Genomic DNA, 23,808 nt, shown 5'->3' on the forward strand with positions numbered 1-23,808 from the left:
CTAGGAGGGCGCGGTTTTTTTTATCTCAAACCTACCAAGTTCACAATGAACGTTTTATACTATTAATTTTTTTTTTAATCCAATTTAAATATTTGTTGATTAAAAAAAATAATGTCAAAGTGATTTCCTTTTCCCTGTAGAGTTACCCACCAGAAACAAAATCGATCGATTGTATAAATGTGTGACAATTTCTTTTTATGATGAATGACTACATTGTATTGTTTTATTTATCTATAAATAATATTCAGAGGCATTTCTAATAAAATATTATTTTATTACACACATTTTTTACATACACGCTCCCTTAAGTAGAAAATTCAATTTTATCGTAGACTAACTGCCTCATACTCATGACGTATTGCGATAACTCTATTACATTGCAGTCAGTCAGTCAAATGAAATTGCAGTTGCAAAAATTCAGGTGTTGGTGGACGTTGTCATTCGCGCGAGTTTTGTGCTTTCTTTACGAAATTAAATAATTTATACATTTATTTTTCTCGTGATAAACGTATATTTAGATTTAATTTATTATAATTGTAACATTTACTTATTTATGTGTATATATCAACATTGGAATAAGTGTGTTTGAAATAGGAATTTTCCGTCAAAATTTGATTTTAGTGGGTATGAATTGAAATTTTGCTACTCTCAGATTGGCACGCAGAGTAATTACTGCAGCCGATTATAAAAGTAAGAAGACGCCGCGCGCCGGTGAAGTTATGTCAGCGTTGATCAGCTGCTAAGGTTACGAAACACAAACAACTCTGACTGAATCATAATTTAATAAATCCAAGTAAAAAATAGCATCTAGTTAAGAATTTCGTACCTGCCTACTCTTAAACATTTTGTATTGTAAATTTCTGTTCAAATTTATTATTACAATTTAAAATTAATTCTTTGCAATTTTCACACACTTGTATTGTGAGCTTTATAAGTGTAAATATAAGGATTTGTCGATTTTTAGGTTTGTGTTTGTTATAGAAACACCAGGATGGAGTCGTGGAATAGAAAAGGTCGCCCACCAAATCCTAGGGCAAAAGCTAATCCACTGTCTGTATTAACATTTGTGTAAGTAGTTCAATCTTCTTGTGTACTGGTTAAAAGGCAAGATAAAATATTTTATGCAAGGCTGCAAAGTTGTTGTTTAACGCAAGTGCTTGTATTGAAACCTGAGCAAGCGATGGAAGCCAAGATCAAAAATAGGTAGAATAGTTTCAAAGCATGAGACACTAAACAACTTTGCTGCTGAGCAAAACACAACTTTTCACCTCACTAAATCGAGGAAAATGGTAGATGAAAGAAAAACAGTTGAACATCAGTTTTGTTAATTAAAAGAAAACTTATCTTCGGATGCGTTCTGAATTTACACCTCATCAATTTTTATTCTTGCTTGTACTTTTATTTTGTGTGATTAAGTGATTATTGAAATTATTTTAGTTCTTCGAGGAATTAAAATAATTTAATAAACACAATTTTCACTTCTCATGCTCTTAAAGTTCGTATTTATGCTAGGTGCAGGCTGTGTAAAATAGGATTTTATGCTCTAGTGGATAAAATAAAAAAAACCATCACATTAAATATGTCTAATTGTTGTAATTTTACATTCAATTTTAATTAAATATTCGTTTATTTGTAATATTGCTACTTAATTTCCTCGCAATCGAAGTGAAAAGCAGAGTGTATAACTCATTCATAAAACCCATTTTACCCTCGACTTAATAATATCCATGGATATACTTGTTCTCGGGTAAAATGACGCATAGATTGTACAACAAGCGCATAAAGCACTTGTTGTACAATCGACTATAGTTTTCATTGCCAAATTAATGTCAACAATAATAAGAATAAAATATGTCAATGGATTTATATTACATTGGTGTTGTGGACACCAGCCCGTTACACCAAGTACCAAGTACTAAGTAGGTAATGTATGACAAATCGCATAGTTGAACATGTCATTATCTTTTTTTTGTCATTGAAAGAAAAAGTTAGGTGCACCACAGTCCATCATCAAGTTCGAATTTCAAAAACCTTTTCCACGCTAGCATGCAAAAAATGCTTTTGCGCGCAGATTTCCAATAAGAAAGAAAGCCTTTCCTAGCTAGTGAAGTGAAAAATATATTTGAGGATTAAAAGTGATTGGCCATTTACTGTGAAAACCAACTATTTATCTGGGATTCTAAACAAAATTGTTTAAATGTAGGAAAACATTACTGAAAATGCAAATATTTACATAGTTTCAGTATAACATATAATGTGGAATCATCAGCGGCAGATATTCAAACCATATTTCTGTAGCAAAAAAGAGCGATGGTATCATCACTGTGGCATCACAGTACATTCACTCAAATATTTTGGATGCCCGTAAAAATATTCATAATTTCATTAAGAACGAAGATATCCATAATATTAACCTTAGAACTAAGTCCAAACTCATGGTACCACAATTTCGTTTAACTAAGGTAAACAATTCTTTTATGGGGAACTGTATACATTTTTACAATAAGATTCCGGAGAATATATTAAGATTATCATTTCTTAAGCTTAAAATTTACATTAAAAGTATTTCAATTGAATAGTCATATTACAAAATTGAAGAGTATTTTTAGATAAAGAAGTATGGAAAGACATCAAGATTCTAGATTCCACACAATTATGATTCAAAGAGTAAATTCCATAGCATTTAAGTTTATTTGAAAAGAGCAATCCCTAGAGTTTCCTACTCGTTCTTCTCAGAGAGGTCAGTGTACTGAACGCAGTAGGTTAAAAAGTAATGTTTTCAAGTGTAAAAATTTTACCTATGGAATAAATGATTATTTCACTTTGTTTAGTTTAGTTAGTAAAAAGGAGAAAGAAAAGAAGTCCCCCATAACATGGCTTGTTATGTTTATTTGCATAGGATTTCGGTCAACCTAGAGTATCTGCTAACAAGCCGTGTCAGACACTATGCCAACTAAGCCACAGAACGAATCAGTGGACCTCCCGAATTTTTCTATGTGCTTGTTGTCGGATCTTTGTATTTAGTTCTTCAACGACTTTTTAGCCGTTGCGCGGTTGAGACGTCGTTTCGAATCCGGCTAGATCAAAGGCATTTTTGTGTTCAATCTTTGAATTAATAATTATAACAAACTAGTGGAGTAATTTCACAAGAAATAATTAGATATCAATTCAATAAAAATTGAAATTTATTTTTATGTTTCTTGTTGTATTGTTGGCATACACTGTAATGCTCGCCATTGTGGTGTAAGGATTTCCCAATCAGCATACGGTGGTCACCGGTTGTTACCATACGTACAGGAATGGAATGGTCCGTTATGCGAGGAGGCTCCTTTCGTGCACCTCTGCAAAGTTATTCTTATTGGTTTAGTAAGATTGCTTCCTGGCTCATGTTCAGATCTCTTAACATATACGCATGAAGACAATGAACGTGCCAAAGAAATATGTGTATAATGAGTTTTTAAAACACAAGAACCAACTTTTTCTAAAAGTTCTCTTTTTAATAATGTCGAGGAATTTGAATTGCCACTCGATATCAGTGGCACCCGTTCTTACTAATCACAGCAAGAAATAACGTTCCAATTGTTGCATGTGGTATATAGGTTTCATTCTGTCTTTTAATGTTAGCAGTTTTAGCTAAAAACTATAAAAATATTACTATGTGAGTTATCGTCATATTAGACAGTACATTTAGGAAGTATAATTCTCTGAAAAAATTTCATAGCTTGAGTTTAAGTGGTTTGGATATGAAGTACCACATATTAAAATGATAAAATCTGCACAGATGGACTCTACCTATGTTTTGGAGTGGTTTGAAGAAAGAAATAGAAGAACAAGATCTCTATGAAACATTGGAAGAACACTCTTCAGGTAGGAGAAACTTGTCATTTTTACCAGACTTATCAACCCATAAGAGGGTAATATATTTTTTATAATAGTCACCACACTTATCGATTTAGCGAATCCGTGTCAGAAAAATCTTTATATACATGTAATAAGAGCGGTGGCGAAACGCGCTACTTCTTCGCACGTACTGCATGGACGTAAATGTTTTTCTGACCGACTCAAGGCGATCCCGTGTGATTATATTTGGTGAGTCTAAAACACATTGCCCTCGTTTTTATTTGACAGTAAAATTCTGTAATTTATCCATAATTTTACAATTAATTCTTTTCATAGAACCCAGTTCTTTTCATATTGTATTCAATGCGCTCAAGTTAATCTTTAAAGTAACCATTGCAAACATTGACTTACAATTATATGGACGTCGGGTCCGCGCTAAAAAGTGTCCGAACTTATAGAGCGTTAAAATCGTATACAGAGCGTCATTCACGCTAGTCTTCGTTTGTTCGACTGACAGCGAAGCAAGCAAAATTAGACAGTACTGCGATGACATTACAATTTAAATTCAACGTTTTAGCTTTTTCATATTCCTTTACATGTCACTACGTTTAAATAGGTTGACTTGGGACATTTTTTTCGTGGTTTTTGTGTTAGACCCGTCGTCCATTTATTTGTAAGTCAATGATTGCAAAGTATGTTTGTCTCTCTTTGGAATCATTACGTCTTTTTTGTTTTTTGATCAACATTTTTTTTAGTGCTGATACTCAGTTTCATGAAAGGATTTTTTATACGCATTTCATTGTATAGGACGAAAGAAATCCGGAGAGCCAAAGTTGATAAAATTTCGTAAAATATGTTTCATACAAAATGATTAAAATTGACTAACTTATTATTAATGCTAATAGACTCAGTTTCTTATAAGGATGATTTCATTGCAAAGGAACAAAAAAGTCGGGGCAGCAGAATTTGGTCAAATTTAATGAAATGATTTTTCATAGAAAATGAATAAAGTTTACGTACTTTTTTTTTCTTAATGCTGATAGACTCCGTTTCTTATAATAATGATATTATTGTATTGGAAGAAAACAATCGGACAGCAGAAGTTAGTCAAATTTAACAAAATGTTGTTATGGCCACAGATATTTCGTACAGGCTCTAGGATAAATCGCCTACCATTTTGTCCTAAACTCAGCTGTTTCTTTCAGCTCCGCTAGGTGATAAATTCGCTCGTTTATGGGAGGAGGAAGTTGCGCAGGCGAAAGGGAAACGAACTCCGAGCCTACTCCGAGTCATAATCAAAGCTTATGCAGCCAAATGCATGCTCTACGGATTCTTCTGTTTCTTGATGGAGTGCGGAATAAGGTGAGTCCTTTTTTGTTATCTTAGTTAGCCTTAAGTCCGTTACTGGATAAATATATTTTTTAACTCGGGACCATGGTCACTTCATCATTATAATAATATCGATTACATTCATACTTTCATAGTCAATTATTATTTAAAAAATCAATATAAGTGCAATAAAGTAAACTAGCACAAATTGTATTACCTAATCTTTTTTACATTTTTATCTGACGAGTGATTCATAGTATACTTACTTAACGTTTCTTGCACCAAATTGTCAACATTGGCAATTTTTTGTTACGCTTTAATTCTCGAGGAATATGGTTGTGCTGGTTGGTTTTTACTTTTAAGAACTTAATTACGGTATATTGATCGTTTAGTGTATGGATTGTTTGCGATTATCATAAAGAATCCGTTTTTATTACAAGTAACGTTAAGAACTTGGACATGAAACCAAAATAAATATGCAAATTAAAAAAAGGTTGAAAAATTATTGTTTCTCAATTTTTTTTAAAATAGTTCGTATTTGTTTTAGTTAAGAACTCGTAACCATATCCTTTTGTTCAATTGAGCCTCATTTGGATCTTGCAGTCAAATTGTATACACAGTTTTGTAGGTCTATCCTATAGACTATGTAGGAGTATTAATCTAAGAAAATTGTACCGTTTTTAAATTCTAAAATAAAAAAATACGATCGTGAAACTATTTCATCTTAGGGTCGTATTCTAGAACTGTACTACCTACTGTACTGTCAATGCTCAAGTCAGGACTTGAGTACAGCAGTGAGCACTGAAAATTATACTCAAGTCCTTGTCATTAGAGTCGTATTTCCAGTGCTTGAAATCATACTCAAGTCTGCTCAAATCCTGACTTGAGCATTGAGACGAGTTCTGGAATACGACCCTTTGTGTGGATGCATTAAGATGCTCATTGTGGTTCTGACGATTCGTGTGGTACAGATTTTTCTATTTTTTATTTATTTTATCAATTTGATCCAAGTGAGTCAATACTATGGCTACAGTTACGTTAAACCATGACCTGATTCCTCCGTAGTTTGTGATGGATCGGTTTCAATAATAGTTCGTAGTTTAGTAGCTATAGAGCGCCTGGTGAAAGAGTTCTTCCAGGGTAGTACTGCCACTTTACCTATTTCTGCCGCCAAGCAGTATTGTCAGCATTCCGGTTTTGAAGCGTAAGAGTGCTGGTGCAATTACAGGCACATGGGACTTGTCAAGTCTCAGGTTGACGAGCGCAGGGATAGTGCCCCTCAGATCTTTGAAATTTAAAGCTTTGAGTGGCACTGTAACTGTTATGGACAGGCGTGTAGCCAACCATCAGGCGTACGACTTGTTCGTCCCGTCACTTGATATAATAAAAAAAAATTGAAAAAAATTGAGCCTTAAGCTCTTGTCGTCTACGAGACTCATTAGCTCTGTCCGCTTCATACGCATTTATTTCGTTTTCCCTGCACCACTTCTGTTCTCGTAGACAAAGATTATTGTAATCGCTTGTTATCGTAGTCAAAATCTTAGGAGTAGCCGTGCTTGATATTAAAGAGAATGCAAAATGACAAAAACCCAATCAATAACGCCAAAATTTTAAAATTAACAACCTTACCTTTTTATTTAACAAAGTTTCTAGTTTGAATAGTACACTAAAAATATTTTATTTCATTTTGAGGGCCCATAACTTTAAAATGGCAATTTCATGCGTACATTGAACATTAGTACACATTGGAAAAAATATTTAATTTTAGACAAGATCCAAAGAAACCGGTTCTATTTATCATTCAAACCAAAGCTTTATTCATCCATGCTGATATTTAAAATTATACTGTAATGAAATCGGACTCTCAGAAGATCGGAAAATAAACAAAAAGTCGAAAACTTCCATTTGTAAATTGTAATGAAAATATTTTATTTTCTGTTTTTGGCATGAGCTCAGTTCTTTTAAGGTGAGCTCTTCTCAAAACATCAAACTCATGTAACAAATGAAATACAAATGTTCAAATTAGTTACTTAACATTATTTTATTTAAAAAACAATAACAATGCGATCTGAATTAGCAACATAGCCATAACCGACTTTGTTGACACAGCTCTGTAGTCTTTATTTACACTTACAAGGTTTTTTAAATATTTGTAAGTAGAGGTTTTATTAGCTTTGAACTTCTCTGTATTAAATCCCTATTGTTAGATAAACAAGCGATAATGAAACACAATATATCCCCGCTATCGATGGAAACAAGTTAAAGTGCATTGTTCTAGTCATAACTATATCTACAGGACAGGTCGAAATAGACGACGACATGTTAAAAACCCTTTATCGCGTTGTTTATTTCCATTTATCATTTTTGTTACATAGTCTTACATAAACATATTGTTTAATATACATAAAATTATGCATTATGCAAATACTATTTTTTTTAACTCTTGATGTGAATGGCCGTTTTGTCTGCACTACTGTGTGAAGGTTAAATAATATTATTGTGTAACAATAGTATATCATGGAATATTTTAACGTCGTCGTCTATTGTTTAGTCGATTTCAGATCGATATTATTTTTCTGTACATCTCTAACTTTTTTAAATTTCTTCTGTATGTAATAGCTGGAACGCCCTTCTATTTTTAACATTTACATACTTCGTCATAAATCTTCCACGCTTGTGATTTGACATTATGCCACGATACGTTATTTATGATAAATTTATAGCACGTCACTTTTATTAATAATGTACTTGTAATCCGGAAATGTTTATTTGATTACACAACTACTAATTTTCAAATTATTCCTATGCACACATTTGAAATCTATAGGTGCGGTACGTCAGGGCATAAAAGTCGTAAGTATATTCCGGCTAACTAGAAGAATGCCTCGAAAAGTAGGAAGCATAAATAACTACAGAATAAAGATTGCAATCGATGACACGATATTGTCAAGAACTAATCACGTAACACGTTAAAATACCTACCAATGTCAGTGACTAGTGGTGTCATAGCAACAGCGACTGCAGTCATTCCGCGAACTCAAGGAATTCCATACTTGTAATTTCCTCCCAGTTTTTGTTTACTTACGTGTTTAGTCATTTGAAATTGTATGATCAGACACTTCAAGGATAATTTGTCGTCGTCGTTTTGGTTTTTACGTCCATTCGCGGTAATGCCTAAAGATAATTTTAAAATTTGTATATCGGTTGAGCATGGCAATGTAATCCCATTAAAACTATTGTAATGTCATACAGACAAAGCTTAAACCAACACATGATTTTAATATATACCATGTACCTTATCTCTGCCATAAGAAGCGCCAGCCTAAATTGCAGCGCAATTTCGATTAAACACTTTTTTTAAAGGTGCTTTTCCACTGGCGAGGCTAGGCGAGGATTGAAATCTCGCCGGCCTATATCCAACAAAAATTGCCATTAATCGCTCGCCCTGAGGCCGTGGATAGTAAAATAAAAATATTGAAATACTGTGATCTCGTGATTGATGTTAATAGCAACCGAGAGAGCGCGAGGGGCATCTCGTGAATTGCGTTTCCGTTGCAGAGTGTAACATTCTGTGTGCATTTGAACATTCTGTGTGGGCAGCAGCACGGTTCAATATTACATTAACAAATATTGCGATTCTCGTCTCGCACATCCTAATTAATCCAGGCCATTGCAACCGAAGATGCTAGGAGAGAATAGAAACTGTACCATACAAATTTTAATCCTCGTCTCGCCTCGTCTCACCTCGCCGGTGGAAAAACACGCGGTCAAAATTGTTAACAATGAGTATTCATATAGAATGTATATATGTATATAAAATATGTATATAGACATACGATGACTAGTAGATAATGATTTGTTTTGAAGGCTAAATATCATCGTACAAGTTACTCAAATTACCTGTAACGAAAAATCATGTACGGAAGTTAGTGAATTGACAGGGCAATATAAGTATGTTCCTTATTTGGTACGTGTAGGTCGCAATTTTATTGCATTTCCTTCCTGCCAGTAATTTCTCAAGTATATGAAAAGAAGTTGACCTAGTTGTATTGTAACTTAACGTAAGTAAGTTAGATCATAATTTATACGATACATTCCCTGTTATAGCATATGTGATAGACAAAGTAATTTTAGAGTAAATTGCGAGTTACGTGACGAATGATGAATAAATTTTATTGCTTACAAGCACGCTTTTAAGACCTTGACGACAGAATCCACGTTTAAGACAACGAGGTACATAGTATATTTTCAGTCTCGTCATTTGTAAGGTGAAACAACTATTGTGAACTTCCAAGTATATATTCTTTAAGTTTACGTTCACCCGCGATTTCAAAATTCGATACAACGATGCTTTGTAAAAAGGGCGAAAGCGCTATTTCGAAAGATTTTACAGGATAGCATGTTTTAGGTTTACCGATTGTTTTAAGTTAGGTATTATTTTAAAATTCGATTTTGGTTTTAATTAAGTTTAAGTTTCAAAATTTAATTTAAAACGGGACGTAAATATTTTAAAACAGTCGGGAAAAATGGAAACTTCGTTGAAAAATTTTTAGAAATGGTGCTTTCGGCCTTTCTACAAAACACCGACGACATATTATGATAGTTCTATTTTATAAGTGTGTATTTTGTTATATATATATTTTTAATTTGATTGACACAGTTATGACCCTTATGACGCATAGGAACAAGGGCTCAAATAAACTCACTTCAGTTATATTTTTCTCGGGTAACAGATTATTTTTAGTCTTACCATGAACGCTTCTCAGTTTTTCTTAACGGAATCAATGCTTCCAAAAATAAGTGCTGACAGTGAAGTATCTACGAGTCTTATACCTTGGTGGTGGGTTGTATTTGGTATTATTATTTTTGTCTAATAGCAATCAATATTACGTTGGACAATATTGATTGCCATTAGAGAAAAAAAACTCTTTATTAGTATTTAACCGAGTTCAAAAAAGGATGAGGTTCTCACTTCGACTGTATTTTTTTGTGATTATGTCACGTGATTACTCCGACATATTTTGTGAGCTGAATTCGATTATTCTTTTTTTTTGTTTGAAAGGTGCTACCTCTGTAGTGGCCCTGTTTAATAAAAAAAAATACCCTACCTCTAAAAGTGGTGGAAGGTTTTTTGAATTTCACCCACTTTGCGTTGATCAATTTCAATAAAAGTTGACACGTAGGTGTCAAGTTTAATGAAAATAAAACATAATTAAAACGGATAAACTAATTCGGAATTCGGTTTTTTAGCAGACTTCAAAAAAAGGAAGAGGTTCTTAATTCGACTGTGTTTTTTTGCATGTATGACTCGCAATAACTCCAGCCGGCATTTGTGAACCGATTTTGATGAATCTTTTTTTTGTTGGAAAGAGGGTACCTCAGAAGTAGTCCAATTAAATTTGAAAAAAATATTCCACCTCTAAGAGTGGCAAACTAGGGGATGTATGACTTTTGAGGTCGGTTTTTTTAGTACTTTATACTGATCTATTAATAAAAAAAGTTATACTTATTATTGATACAAATATACATTACATACATTTATTCAACGGAGCTGATATCTTGTTGTGTTGTAATTGAACTGACACTGAAATGTTACAATATTGACATTGTACATTCTATTTAAACGTCCAATACACTGGAGGAAGCAATAACGGTATGCGAAGTATGCCCTTTGTAATGAGTACGCACGTGTAAATGTAATATATGTAGTTGAATGAGCGGCGCATTGTAGTGCAAGTCGTACGCTATTTATGACTCTTATTGAGAATTTTATTATTGAGAAGTTATGCTTGGCACACGTTACAACGCCACTGAATGAAAAAGACCCGCATTTTCGGTTGTAAACACATTTGTTGAAACTGGTCCACCAAAAATGTCAACACACAAAAATGTCAGTACTTTTTTGTCGTGGTGTTTATATTGTTCAATAAAAATGTTCAATGTATGCAAATCATTGAATTTTGTCAATACGTTGTTGATACTTCTAAATTTCAATCGACTTCAAAAAAAATGAGGAGGTTCTTAATTCGACTGTTTTTTTATGTAACGCGATAACTTTTAACTATTTGTGAACCGCTTTTGATGATTCTTCTTTTTTGTTTGAAAGAGGGTACCCCAGTGTTGGTCCCATTTAAATACGTGGGAAAAATACAAACATTTCTTTATATTCATCTGTAGGTGACAGGTAAAGGATCTTGAGTCCATATTTTGGAATTGAGATGTTTTTACAAACATTGTTTTAGAATGCTGATAATCACGCAATGGTAAAAGATACTAAGTGGGTTAATTTTAATTATTTATTTTGTTAGTTTCCCAAAAAAAAATACTTTTCAATTTCGTTACATTTCCGTTTCATCGTCTAATATGACACTATTGCTAAATTCATTCGTCATTTTGTAAAATATTAACACTAAATCGATACAAAAATAGTTAAGCCAAACTAAATCTAATATATTAAATTGTGATGCCCTAAACATAAATATTCTTAAGATTTCTGCATTTGCACTTCTTTTTTTTTCACGATTAATGTCAACCTTCGCCGTATGCATTTCGCACCCTTCCTGGTGTAATAAGGTCACATTTGCAAAATGACAACTTTCCGGGAGAGAGGTTGAAAATTTCTTAGTAACGATAGGAGAATTATAAAATACATCGTCGGTGTTTTGTACAAAGGGAAAAGCGCCATTTCGAAAAATTTTTCAGGGAAGTATGTTTTAGTGTTTCTCGACTGTTTTAAAATATTTACCGTCCTGTTTTAAATTCAATTTTAAAACCAAAATTGAATTTTAAAACAGAACGTAAATATTTTAAAACAGTCGCCTAAAACGTGCTCACCTGAATTTTTTTTCGAAATGGCGCTTTCGCCGTTTCTACAAAACACCGACGACATATACATAATTTATTTCATGTATCTCGTATTATTGTTATGACTTTCATGTTATATAAACACAGTGATGTATGATCACATGTGGCTTTATTGTACCAAGGTTACTTTTCATGGTCAATGGTAACTAGATATTGTTGTCGTTAACCTCTAGTTATTGCTACAAATATGTCAAAGAGGACTCTAGATTCAATCATTCATCTTGTGACCTGGGTTCCATCTCCGCTATTTTTTTTAAACCACTGGTAATTGTACTCCCACTAAGACTCCTCTGAGTTTATATTTCAATTGTGATAATGTTTGTTATTCTGCTAAATAAAATCTAGTTGCAATGGTAAGGTAGATATGATGAATGATATGAATGGTAAGATAGGTTGTAATAGAACGTCAGAGGAATGGCATTCATTAATTCAGTCATTAATGATTGATGTTGCCTTACTAAAACTACTATGAAACTTAACTATGCGTATGTTATTCATTTCGTTTAATCAGAAATTTAGTATTCAAATTCTATTTATTTTTTTATCGCCAATAATTAGTAGACTACACCAACGACGTGACATCGTCTCGCCATCGAAAAGCAGAATACCAAATAATTGCAGTGGCAGTTGAACAGTTGTTCGATGGGTAACCTCTGTCAAGCCACCTCTCTTAATTTGTAGCAGCATACAAAAACATACAAAATCCTGCCATTGACACACAACGTTGATGATTTAAAATTAGCAGACTTGGGACCCTGATCATTTGGCAATATAACATGTAAGGACGAAGATGTGAGGACTGCAAATGGAAGTTGAAACAATGTTGCGACATCTCTCTTACAAAACATTATGAAATCACGAAAAGAGGTCCCACAAGGATAGAATTATAACTGTACGATGATATTCACGTTGGTTATTATTACACTAAAAAAAAAAATCGAACTTTAATAGTAGTAAAACTCCTTGTGAAAGAGTTCGTCCCGGGAAGTACTTACGTAGTACCTTACCTACAATGCAATACAATTTTGCCTTACCTACTTGTGCGGCCAAGTAGTGATGTGAGCATTACCACGTCCCGGTTTTGAAGGGTACGGGTTATGTCTCGGGGTGACGGGCGCTGTGGCACTACCCCTCAGATCTTTGGGATTTAAAGCTCTAATTGGCACTGCAACTTGTATGGACAGGCATGTCGGTTACCACCAGGAGCGCTTTACGATCCACCAATTCTGGGCATTTTTCAGAATTATAGAAAATTAAACTATCTCTCCCGCCTATTCTTACAATGCGTGCCAAATTTTTTTATCTTTTTATTATAAAGACAATATATTATTTTAAATAAAAAACCACACGGGCTTTTTGGCCAGCCCATTATTTAAATCTAATATAGTGATAATAAAAAAAAATTTAGTGATAATCGCGTTGGAGATTATTCAATTTTGATTTCAATTTCAAAACGATTAGGTACTTAAATTATCTTACTAAATTACTTCTTTCTTTTTAAATTACATCTGGATACTCATACTAGTTTCTCATAGTAGGGAATTCAGAGTATATATAGTGAATTTAATAACCTCGTTCCAATTGGCACGATTGTCTTGCAAATTTATTGATCAATCAGTTTCCAATAGAAGAATCTTCTCATTGTTATATGTGCCATTTATCGAGAAACTGAGGTGTTGGTCATTATTGTTTAAATTAAATATTAATACAATTGAATTTTTTATGTAATGATTCATTCCGTCTATAAAAATATTGTTGTAATTGAGAAACAGTGATTCACGTGAATCTGTTCAACGGAAGTGTGCCGTTGAGTTTTCTGAGCCCCTTTGCACCGCAGTGGCGGTTTGAAAATGTATGTTTATTCGCCGACATATTGATTTCAAGTACTTTGTATCACAACATTCTTTGCAAACAAAGTGCAGTGGAAATATCAAATTCTCTTTTCTTGTCAGTGTGCAGTACCATTTTTAAACTATGAAAATGTTTTTGAGAAATGTAAGTAAGTACTGTTAAGCACACAATAATAGACGTAATTTGTTAACCTGCATACTGGAAATGAAATTATTTTTTTGGATGTAAATCGCGCATATTTGTTTTTTCACATATCATAAATGGTGATCGCTGACTATTCAACCATAACTGTATGGGACCCGTGAATTGACCGAAATGTTAGTATGTTTAGAAAAAGAAATATGATGCGATTGAGATCCGAAAGAAATGTTTCATTTCCTAAGTGTAATAAAAAGTAAAAAAAAAAATCCCTGTGACAGTTCATAAAAATCTACAAAATATAACCTTGTAACGACGTGCACTTATTTACGTATTTCATAAACTATTTTTATATGCCTCATTTTTAAATGAATAAAAATTAATAATGCCTTCATAAAAAGTAATAATGTAAAAATACCAACAAATCAATGTTTGTTTGTAAGAAATTGAGCGGAAAATTTCTTTTTTTTTGCAAAAATTCATTAATTTACGCGACAACGTGCAAAGTTACATCATTACTATATTTGCTAGAGATGAGGTACATCGATAATAGTTTTCGATAATTTGATTAATAAATGGTACGGGTATTCATTCTTATAGTTTACTTTTTTGAAACCCTTAAATTAATGATGTGATAAATGTTTTTAAATTTACCAAAATTTCTATTGAAATTTCATTTCAATTACAGTTGTGTGTTTTTTAGGTCTTCAATATAATAAAACCCCACACATCTATACATCGCTCAGAATACGTCAGAAAAATAAAACTATAAGAGAGAACTTTTGCTTCAAAAATACACTAAAAATCTATCGACTTTACCTCATCCCTATGACAAACGTCAAATGAAGTGTCACAGGTATCAGCCTAGTTTACGTTTAGTATAACAATCACGAAAACCTAAGAATCTCGATAACCTACCTGCGCACTGTTAAAAAAGCACTTTTTAACATATTGTTTAGGTTGAGTCGTCATCAACTCATATATACATAATTATAATTAAATATAATTATAATTAATTATTATATATAGCTGTGCAAGGGTTGGAAACTTCATACATTTTTCCGAGGGTAGAAACCTTAAACGTGCAGGTTTCCTCACGATGTTTTCATTAACCGCAAAACTCATGGTTAACCATACATACATACATGGTGAACTATTAGCTTTGCGGTGAAGAAAAAGAGAAAAGAAAACCTTTTTGAAAAAATTTTGTACGTCAATTCTGAATAATCCCAGAGGTGCGACCCCTGAATCGGACTCACGGCCTCTGCTAGGTTACTATTACGCTACCACGGCTTCAGGTTCAGGTTAAATATTCAATGTCAATGTCCACTTACGTTAAAACAAATCTTACGTGGCAGTGTACCAGGAATACTTAATAAGAGCAATTATTCTTATAAAGCACTTCCCATAAGCAATAATGTCGTTATCCACAACAATCAAGTTTGATTACTTCATTAGAATGAACTACTACATAGATATGACGTGAATTGCACTCTAGAGATAAGATTAATAAACACGAGCATCTACCTATTGACCGGGTCGCTATCAGCCAACATGAATGAAAGTTTATTCGGTTTGTTAAAAGCTTTATTAACATTCGGATTACGTAGTAGGTAAGGTAGGTTCGGATTACGTACGTAGTGAAAGAAAACTCAAACCAAACACAAATAACAGACAAATATTATATATTAGACAAATATTAATAGAGTATTACAAAGTCATTAAAGAAAAGAAAAATAACAATAACAATAAATACGATGCCATTATTAGATATCCTTAAAACGTCACTCAAATATGTTTAAATGATTTTTCCGATAAGAAATATTTTAAAGAACGTTTTGTAAGATATAGGGTCCTGTGCTATTTTTGAGATCAATGTGATGCTGTTACAATATAGGAATCAATACGATATTGTAAAGTCGTAACGTGTCGCCTCGACAAGCGTTAACGGAAAATCGCCTTGGAGCGATGCCACATGATGCGATATGTCAGCGTTGCGACGCCTGAGCGATGACGATGCGTTGTACTATACATAAATTAGAACTACATTCCACATGGTGCGCTAAATCGGCGCGTGACGACGGAACGTTTGCGCATTGAACAAGGGGCCATGAGAAGAAGCGGGAGAGATGCTGTGGTGCGTAAGAGCGATGCCACAAGATGCGTTTCGTCGACGTTGTGACGCTGCATTGCAGTATGTATAAATCAGAACGACATGCCACATGGTGTGTTAAAACAGCGCGCCACCGCAAGTTACTCAGTACGTTGAAATCACAGTATTGCGACGACTACACAACGTTCGTGTGGCATCGCTCTAAGTAGGCGGCGTTACGTTGCGGCACCGCATTGCTAATGTGGCACTCAGTGCGTTGAGATCATCGCGTTACGATAACGCAACGCAAAGGGTAGCCCCTCTCAGAGCGATGCCACACGTTGCGTTGCGACGACATTACGGCGCCTGAGCGGTGACACAGTGTTATGATATATACATAAACTATACTATATGCCACCTGGTGCGTTGAAACGGCGCGCGGCGACGGAATGCGCGTAACCGTTGTTACATTGCGATACCGCATTGCTCGTGTGGCACTCGGTGTGTTGAAATTGTAGCGTTGCGACGACGCAACGCACCAGCAGCGCCCGTGTGACATCGTTCTTAGTAAGATGTTTCTGGTGACATTCCTTCTGCAGTCCCAAAAAAACCTTTTCCTTTCCCAAACAGGACCCAGCAGCCCAGAATGTTAGGGCACTTCATCACATACATCGCACAGCGCAAGAAAACCGTGGACGTGCTCAGAGAAAACGACTTAAACATCGTGTCCCGTCGCTATAGTAACAAGACACATAGGTTATTAAAAGCACGTACATATTTATTTTCGTTTTATATACGTACTTAGATATTTTCACGTTTTGAAGAATTTTGAATAAATGTTGTGTTTAATACTGTAGTTTGTTAACGTTATAGGAAGACTGGACCTTTTATTTTAAAGTTTGATTTAGTTTAAAGCGAAATAGTATCATGGTTGCGTAGGTTTTGAAGTTTGTAAGGTAGACGGGGAGCCTTTTAGAAATCAAATATACTCTCTCACTGTGAAATAAGATATTCCCCTTACGTATTTATTATGAAACACGGGAGATAAAGTTTTATTAAAATAATTGAATTAAATTAATTTTTAGTAGATGAACGTGGTTAAAAATTAAAAAAATAGCGGAACTTTTTTGTTATCGAACGAACTTTAAAATTTTTATATAAAATTTACTCAGTCGTGTTTCGGGCTCTTTTTATCTTCTGTTTTCATTATCAATTAAAAAACAAGTAGTGTTCGTCATTTTTAATGTAAAAAAAAATATCCGTATTTTCGAAATCACTAACCTACAACAATACCGACCGACTTATCTGTATAAAAAAACTGATAGATGAAAATATTACGCGATGGGATTTAAAATACGGAGAATATCTTTTTCAGCTGCGGGTTAATTGAAACCGCACGCCGCATCTAAAATATGGCACGAACTGCCTCCTTCCTGTTCGAATTGCGGTATCTCAGGCACTAGGCTAATGGTCGAAGCACGCCAAAACGTCTATTTTAGGTCTCACTTCACCTTAAATCCAAGGGATGTCTAGAAGATTTAGGATTGTTAAAATACTGAAGTTAATACCAGGTTTAAAAAGTGCTCTTATTACAAATCTACAGTCTGTCTTTTTTGAAGACAGAAGACAGAAGAAGAGTAAAATGATAGTTCATTGCACAAAATTGGTGTTCGCGTGCGAGCAGGTAGTCATTGCAGTCGATAAATATTCTATCGACTATCCACGCTTATGGAATAAATAACCGAACTTGTGTCATTTGAATCATTCTCGACTTGTGTTCAGTGTTTCATCCAATTACTGAAGACAAGTTCATTTAAATTGTCAATTTTTGTAAGTTCATACATACATACACTGTATTTAGAACTATGTTCATGAAAAATAGGAGACATATTTTAAAGTTTTTAATTTTAATTCAATACATATAATCAAATCCGGCTATTCTTGTTAAAATAGATATGAATAAAAATTTGATTCCGGTAATAGTAGGCCAACTGTCAAAATAAGAATAATAAAGAACTAGTAATCATTAGAACGTAACTAACGAAAATTTTATCTTCTTTCACAATTTATCGACATAACTATCGACAACAACTATATAACCATTTAAAATTTTATGAAAACTGGCATTTTCATAAAATTGACATTTGACCCTACAAATGTCATTTTACTCCGTCTTCAAAAAAGACAGATTATAGTACCAAAATAATTTAGTGATAAATTTCATTGTAACCCCCAACGCCAAAAGAGAGGAGATATGTTTAAAACTGTCTGTGGCATCATGGCTCCCAAACGAATCGACTGACCTCAAAGCGGTTTTTTTATTCTTTGAATGTTCATTTAATCCGGATCATTCTTAGCTGTGTTTAATAAATACCTATTCCGCTGTCTAAAGATCAATAGTTCTTTTCCCAGTTAGTGAAGGGATCTCAATTTTTATTTTTTAACTTTTTTTCAACTTGGAGTGCCTTCCGAGCTACATCGACAATTTGGGTTTGTGAGCGCAGCGTGGTGTTTCTGACAAGATCTATTATTTTTACACCTAGTATGCTGCGCTCCATAGTTCGTTGGCAAACCCCGAGTTTGAACTTCTGGGTTTCTGTCAAAGACCAAGCCAGAGGCCTGTAGATAAAAACCGTAACAATGCATATATCCATGTACCTTCGTTTAAGTGACATCGGTAGGTCACCCTTTATAAGGTGTTTCATAGATCAGCTCGACCGACTTGAAATTTGGTTTACTATGAAAATCCAATGACATTACAATGATACGATAATCTTGATCTGATGCTGCAATCAGGACAAACTGCAGTAGGGCTAACACGACTGGATGAGACTTGCGCGAGAGCGATATAAAGCGCGAGATATTGCTACTCTTGCATAGAGTATGTCGCGCTTTATGTGGCTCTCGCGCAAGTCGCGCCCCGTCGTGCTAGCCCTACTGATTACACAGAACTAAACTTCACAACTTGTGTTAGATTACAAAACGGTAACTATTGAATGTTAGGAATTCACTTTTTCGTAAGGTTTTTTTACTAGGTTTGATCTTAGTATTCATTCATCATCATATCAGCCGGAAGACGTCCGCTGCTGAACATAGGCCTCCCCCAAAGATTGTCAAACCAGTATTCATTCTAACACTGTAATTAAATTAAAATAAAGTACTTTATTTGCCGTGCACCATACAAAGAAAAGAAAAAAATTTAATTCGAAATAAATAATAATAAACAAAAACACACGTTAAATGGGTCTATGACTCAGCTACAGAGGACAATGATGTACTTTGTCCTCGCTGATATTCTGCAATAGGCCTTATTGGTCAGAAACACTCTAAAAATATATATAATTAATCATACAGCACACTAAACGCGTCAGAATACACTAATAATTAAAATGCAAAATATTCTTATAATTTCCGAACAACACGCAAGACACAAATTATAAGAAAATTGCAACCGTGTTTTGTAATATGACAGACGTAGTTTGTGATTTAAAGTTTATATTTGTACATTGTAAATATTATACATCTATACATATGTTTTTCGTTTTAAGTATACAGTACTGATCGGTATCCGTAGTACTAGAAAATGCTTTTTAATATTATTTATTTAAAATACCTTAGCAAATAAAAAACAATATGTACACTATTGTAAATCAAGAAGTTATCCTATATACCTAACTAATAAAAGTTTATCTATCTATTAGAGTAGCGCAACCTCTATTCCTGGGGCGCCTGGTGGACTACTTCAACCCGCAGCAAGCTGCCGAGGTGGTGAACCAAGAAGATGCGTATCTTTACGCGATGGCCGTAGTCCTCTGTTCAGCAGCTAATGTATTTGTCATACATCCGTACATGATGGCCACGTTGCATATGGGGATGAAGTTCCGTGTTGCTTGTTGCTCTCTTATTTATAGAAAGGTAAGAAAAAAGATTGAAAAAGATATTATATTTTTATTGAATATCATGATGTTTTTACTACCATGATATTTATTTATTTATTTCTGAATACTCTACTAGTTTATTCTTATCATTGGTACTTAAATATTGGTACGACACAGGGTTTCCCTAGTGCGGGGCTATGTTGAGTGTGTGCGTTATTATTATTATTATTAAGTATTAATTAATTACGGACGGAACGGCAACAAAGCTGTCAGTTATCTACTGCATTTGTTACATGGTATCAACTTCCTAGGTCTGTAGTACTGTCTTACGATGCAATAAAATCATTTCCGGAAACCTGGTATTCGGAAAAGTAATTGATAAATATTTGGTAGTTTTAACAACTCTATGTCGCTTCTTGTAGCTATATCTACACATGTATCTATATATCGACTGTGAACTGGCAACCGGTACCATCTCAATTTTAACAACTTTACATTGATTTTACTTTACAGGTGAAGAAAAAAATTGTTTGCGTTATTTATATAGCATTTGATTTATTAAATAAAAATACTTAGTTTTTAAATATTTTTATTACACATACACTACGTATTTTGATTTAATAAACCAGCCCCCGTAACATGGCCACGCATGATAGTCGCAGCACGCGCGATAAAATTGAAATAAGCGCGCGCTATCTAAATTAGATCTAATTGAGGCAGCCAATAGCGCGCGCTAATTTCAATTGTATAGCGTGTGTCGCGACTATCATGCGTAGCCATGCTACGGGGGCTGATGGTAGCCAGTTCACAGTGAATTGCGTCTTCCCCTTTCCATCATCGGAGGACTATCTAGTACTAGTAGGTTGGGGTTCCATACCTACGTTATGTAAATTCCAAGGATTTGCACAAATCGTTACACTTCCACATTTATATGGCGAATGGCTGTGGAGTGGCATTCCCTGCAGACTTATTCTCCTAATTTCTATGCTATTAGATATGCATCCATCGTCGACCTCATCGTCACTTTCCATTAGGTGAGATGGATGTCAAATGCGCACTTTTTTTTTAATAAAAAAATGCTGATAACGTTGTTTCTAGTCGCTGCGACTGTCCCAAGCGGCCCTAGGCGAAACAACGGCAGGCCAGCTCGTGAACATGCTCTCCAATGATGTAAACCGATTCGACGTAGCAGTTATTTTCCTGCACTACTTATGGATCGGACCGCTGGCCACGCTTATCATCACCTACTTCATGTGGCAAGAGATCAGCTGGGCGGCGGTCGTTGGTGTCTCGTTCATGCTCGCCTTCGTACCGCTTCAAGGTAAGATTTGCTGAAGGGAAAAATTGTGAAGGCTGCGGAGTTAAGAACCGAGGTGACTGATAAAAGATGAAGAACGTACTGTTTGATTTGAGAAAATTGTATTGAGGTAAAATATTACAACAAAAAATGCGTGTGTTATCGGCGACTGGCGCAGTGAGTATGATCAATATTATATAGTGTAGTATAGTGTACTTGTAATAAGGCAAGTATGGTAGCTCCATACAAACGTAACAGCGCATTTATATGTGTTACGTGTACGGATGCACATAGGTATCCGCATAATTTCGCGATGCATTCGCGTGGCATAGCGCAGGTTGTCCCATGCTCCTTTCATTGTTATGCGAATGTGTGCGTCTGAGGCGCAACGTGTGTGCACACATACATATAAGCTGCGTTGCTGCGTATGAATGGAGTTACCACACTTGTCTTATTATAGTATGGTATTGTTTATTTTTATTATAAAGAAATTACAAAAACAGCGTAATAATTTAAACATGGCAGCGAAACAAAAACCTAAGTAGGTTTATCAGTGTATCGCAATTAATTTGATGGGAAATAAAATAAAAACTAATTGTAGAGCGTTGGTTAGAATGGCAAGCCCGTCTCCCGCTGCGCGCCTCACCCCTTTGTGGCCTGGTGACGGCTAGCTGGTGGTGCTGAGTTTTCGACGTTTGTCTATTAAAAGGTCTTTCTTCATTTGTAAACAATTGTATAGATATTGTTCGTCTTATTATTTATTTACTTAAACAGGTAGAAATGGGTTTTCGAGAGGCGTTTGTCAGCTATGTTGCTTACATGTATATCAGACCTCTAAATATTTAATGTGACCAGGGCATCTCGACCTCAAATACCTCATATTCATTCGAACAATGGAGTCGTCAATCTTTAATAACACAAACAATTTTAAAATAACTTTTAAATGGCATAATTTTGTCATTGACATTAGATAAATTTATTTAACCTCACTGATATTTTATTACACTTGTAAATGCTGTTAAACTACTTTCGTAAGTATATTTACTGTACTGTCGTATAAATTTTTATTACAGTAAATGAACAGCCAAACATTATGTAATATGCTCACATACTTACCATATTAACAAAAGAGGTTTATCGAAGAAAAAAAAAACTAGTTGATGAATATTTGATCTAACTTAATTTTAATTTAGAATTTTGAAATTTAAATTTCTAAAGAACTCTTTTAGATTTTAAAACCTTCAATTTTAATTAAAAAATTTGGTTGCTTTGTGTTCAACTGCCTCCTTGGCCGTTCGGTTTCGATGCTGGACTGCCACACAGGGGCTGAGAAATATGTGTATGGCCTACATTTATTTCTCTCGTGAGCTTGAGTGTATTTTGTGGTTGTCTATGTATGTGTCCATGGCACCAGCGATACAGGATTTCCCTAGTGCAGGGCTAGGAGTGTGTGGGTTAAAATTTTTTTTTATGATTGTTCGTTCTAAAATGTACCTGTGTAAAAAAATTACATTAAATACAAAATTGCACTTTTATAGAAATAACTATATAGTTGATAATTGTATATGTTTTGTAACAAAAGAGCTTTTGTAATTTTTTTTATGATACCGAGTGACGGGACGAACAAGTCGTGTATCTGGTGGTAAGCGCCTGACCATAACAGTTGCAGTGCCATTAAGAGCTTTAAATCACAACCATTCAGGGTTTTAAATCACAAAGATTTGAGGGGCAGTGCCACTGCGTCCGTCACCCGTTAATTATTAAATCACAAGTTTTTATTTGCGGAAAATCAATTTTATACACTTTTGCCAAGGCCAACCGTTTTCATTTACTGTTAATGGAATCATATTAGAGATTTATTAATCAAATTTAACAACATCATTAGAAATAATAATAGCAACAAAGGTATAATTAAAAAAAATAACTGTGCGCAGCTTCCTGTCGACCAACGTGATCATAGCTTTTCAGAAAATGGCACCTACTTTTGATAGTTTGTTCTAAACTTTATGTAAAATGAGGACTTTTGCTGTTGTCACCTCAGGATTCAGGAATGATGAATTGTTGTGACTGATTACTATAATTCCTGTACAACAACAAGCACAACAGCATAAGTTTTTATTTTAGAACAAACTGTCAATGACTACTACAAATCTTTAGGTGCCATTTTTGCAAATTCTGGTTGACATTATTGCTTATCAGCAACTTTACCTGAACTGAACCCTCGAGAGGAGACCCGTGTCCAACGGTGGGACGTATAAATGGGTTAATGATGTGTGAATATATGTTTTATACTTCACAAATGAAGAAAACCTGCAAGATGTGTCTGACTCATGCATAGTTTTTGGATTGCTTCGCAGCATACTTGGGCAAGCGCACGTCAGTGCTGCGGTTGAAAACCGCCATAAGGACGGACGAGCGCGTACGACTTATGAACGAAATCATTTCGGGCATACAGGTCATCAAGATGTACACCTGGGAAAAACCTTTTGCGGATCTCGTCGCTAAGGCACGAAAGTAAG

General features: G+C 34.5%; 1 protein-coding gene across 1 annotated transcript in view; it reads left to right on the plus strand.

The window, feature by feature from the left end:
- Positions 1-677: 677 nt before the first annotated feature.
- LOC113233381 (probable multidrug resistance-associated protein lethal(2)03659) overlaps positions 678-23,808 on the plus strand; it is a 55,531-nt gene continuing 32,400 nt past the window's right edge. Inside the window, exons 1-8 of the mRNA XM_026468503.1 lie at positions 678-744; positions 982-1,068; positions 3,782-3,867; positions 5,046-5,202; positions 16,745-16,870; positions 19,816-20,029; positions 21,091-21,313; positions 23,647-23,803. Of these exons, the coding sequence (XP_026324288.1) occupies positions 992-1,068; positions 3,782-3,867; positions 5,046-5,202; positions 16,745-16,870; positions 19,816-20,029; positions 21,091-21,313; positions 23,647-23,803 (1,040 nt within the window). The 5' untranslated portion in view covers positions 678-744; positions 982-991. The remainder of the gene's footprint in view (positions 745-981; positions 1,069-3,781; positions 3,868-5,045; positions 5,203-16,744; positions 16,871-19,815; positions 20,030-21,090; positions 21,314-23,646; positions 23,804-23,808) is intronic.

This window comes from Hyposmocoma kahamanoa, unplaced genomic scaffold (genome assembly GCF_003589595.1).
Source record: "Hyposmocoma kahamanoa isolate Upper Pololo Valley unplaced genomic scaffold, ASM358959v1 78, whole genome shotgun sequence".
NCBI lineage: Eukaryota > Metazoa > Arthropoda > Insecta > Lepidoptera > Cosmopterigidae > Hyposmocoma > Hyposmocoma kahamanoa.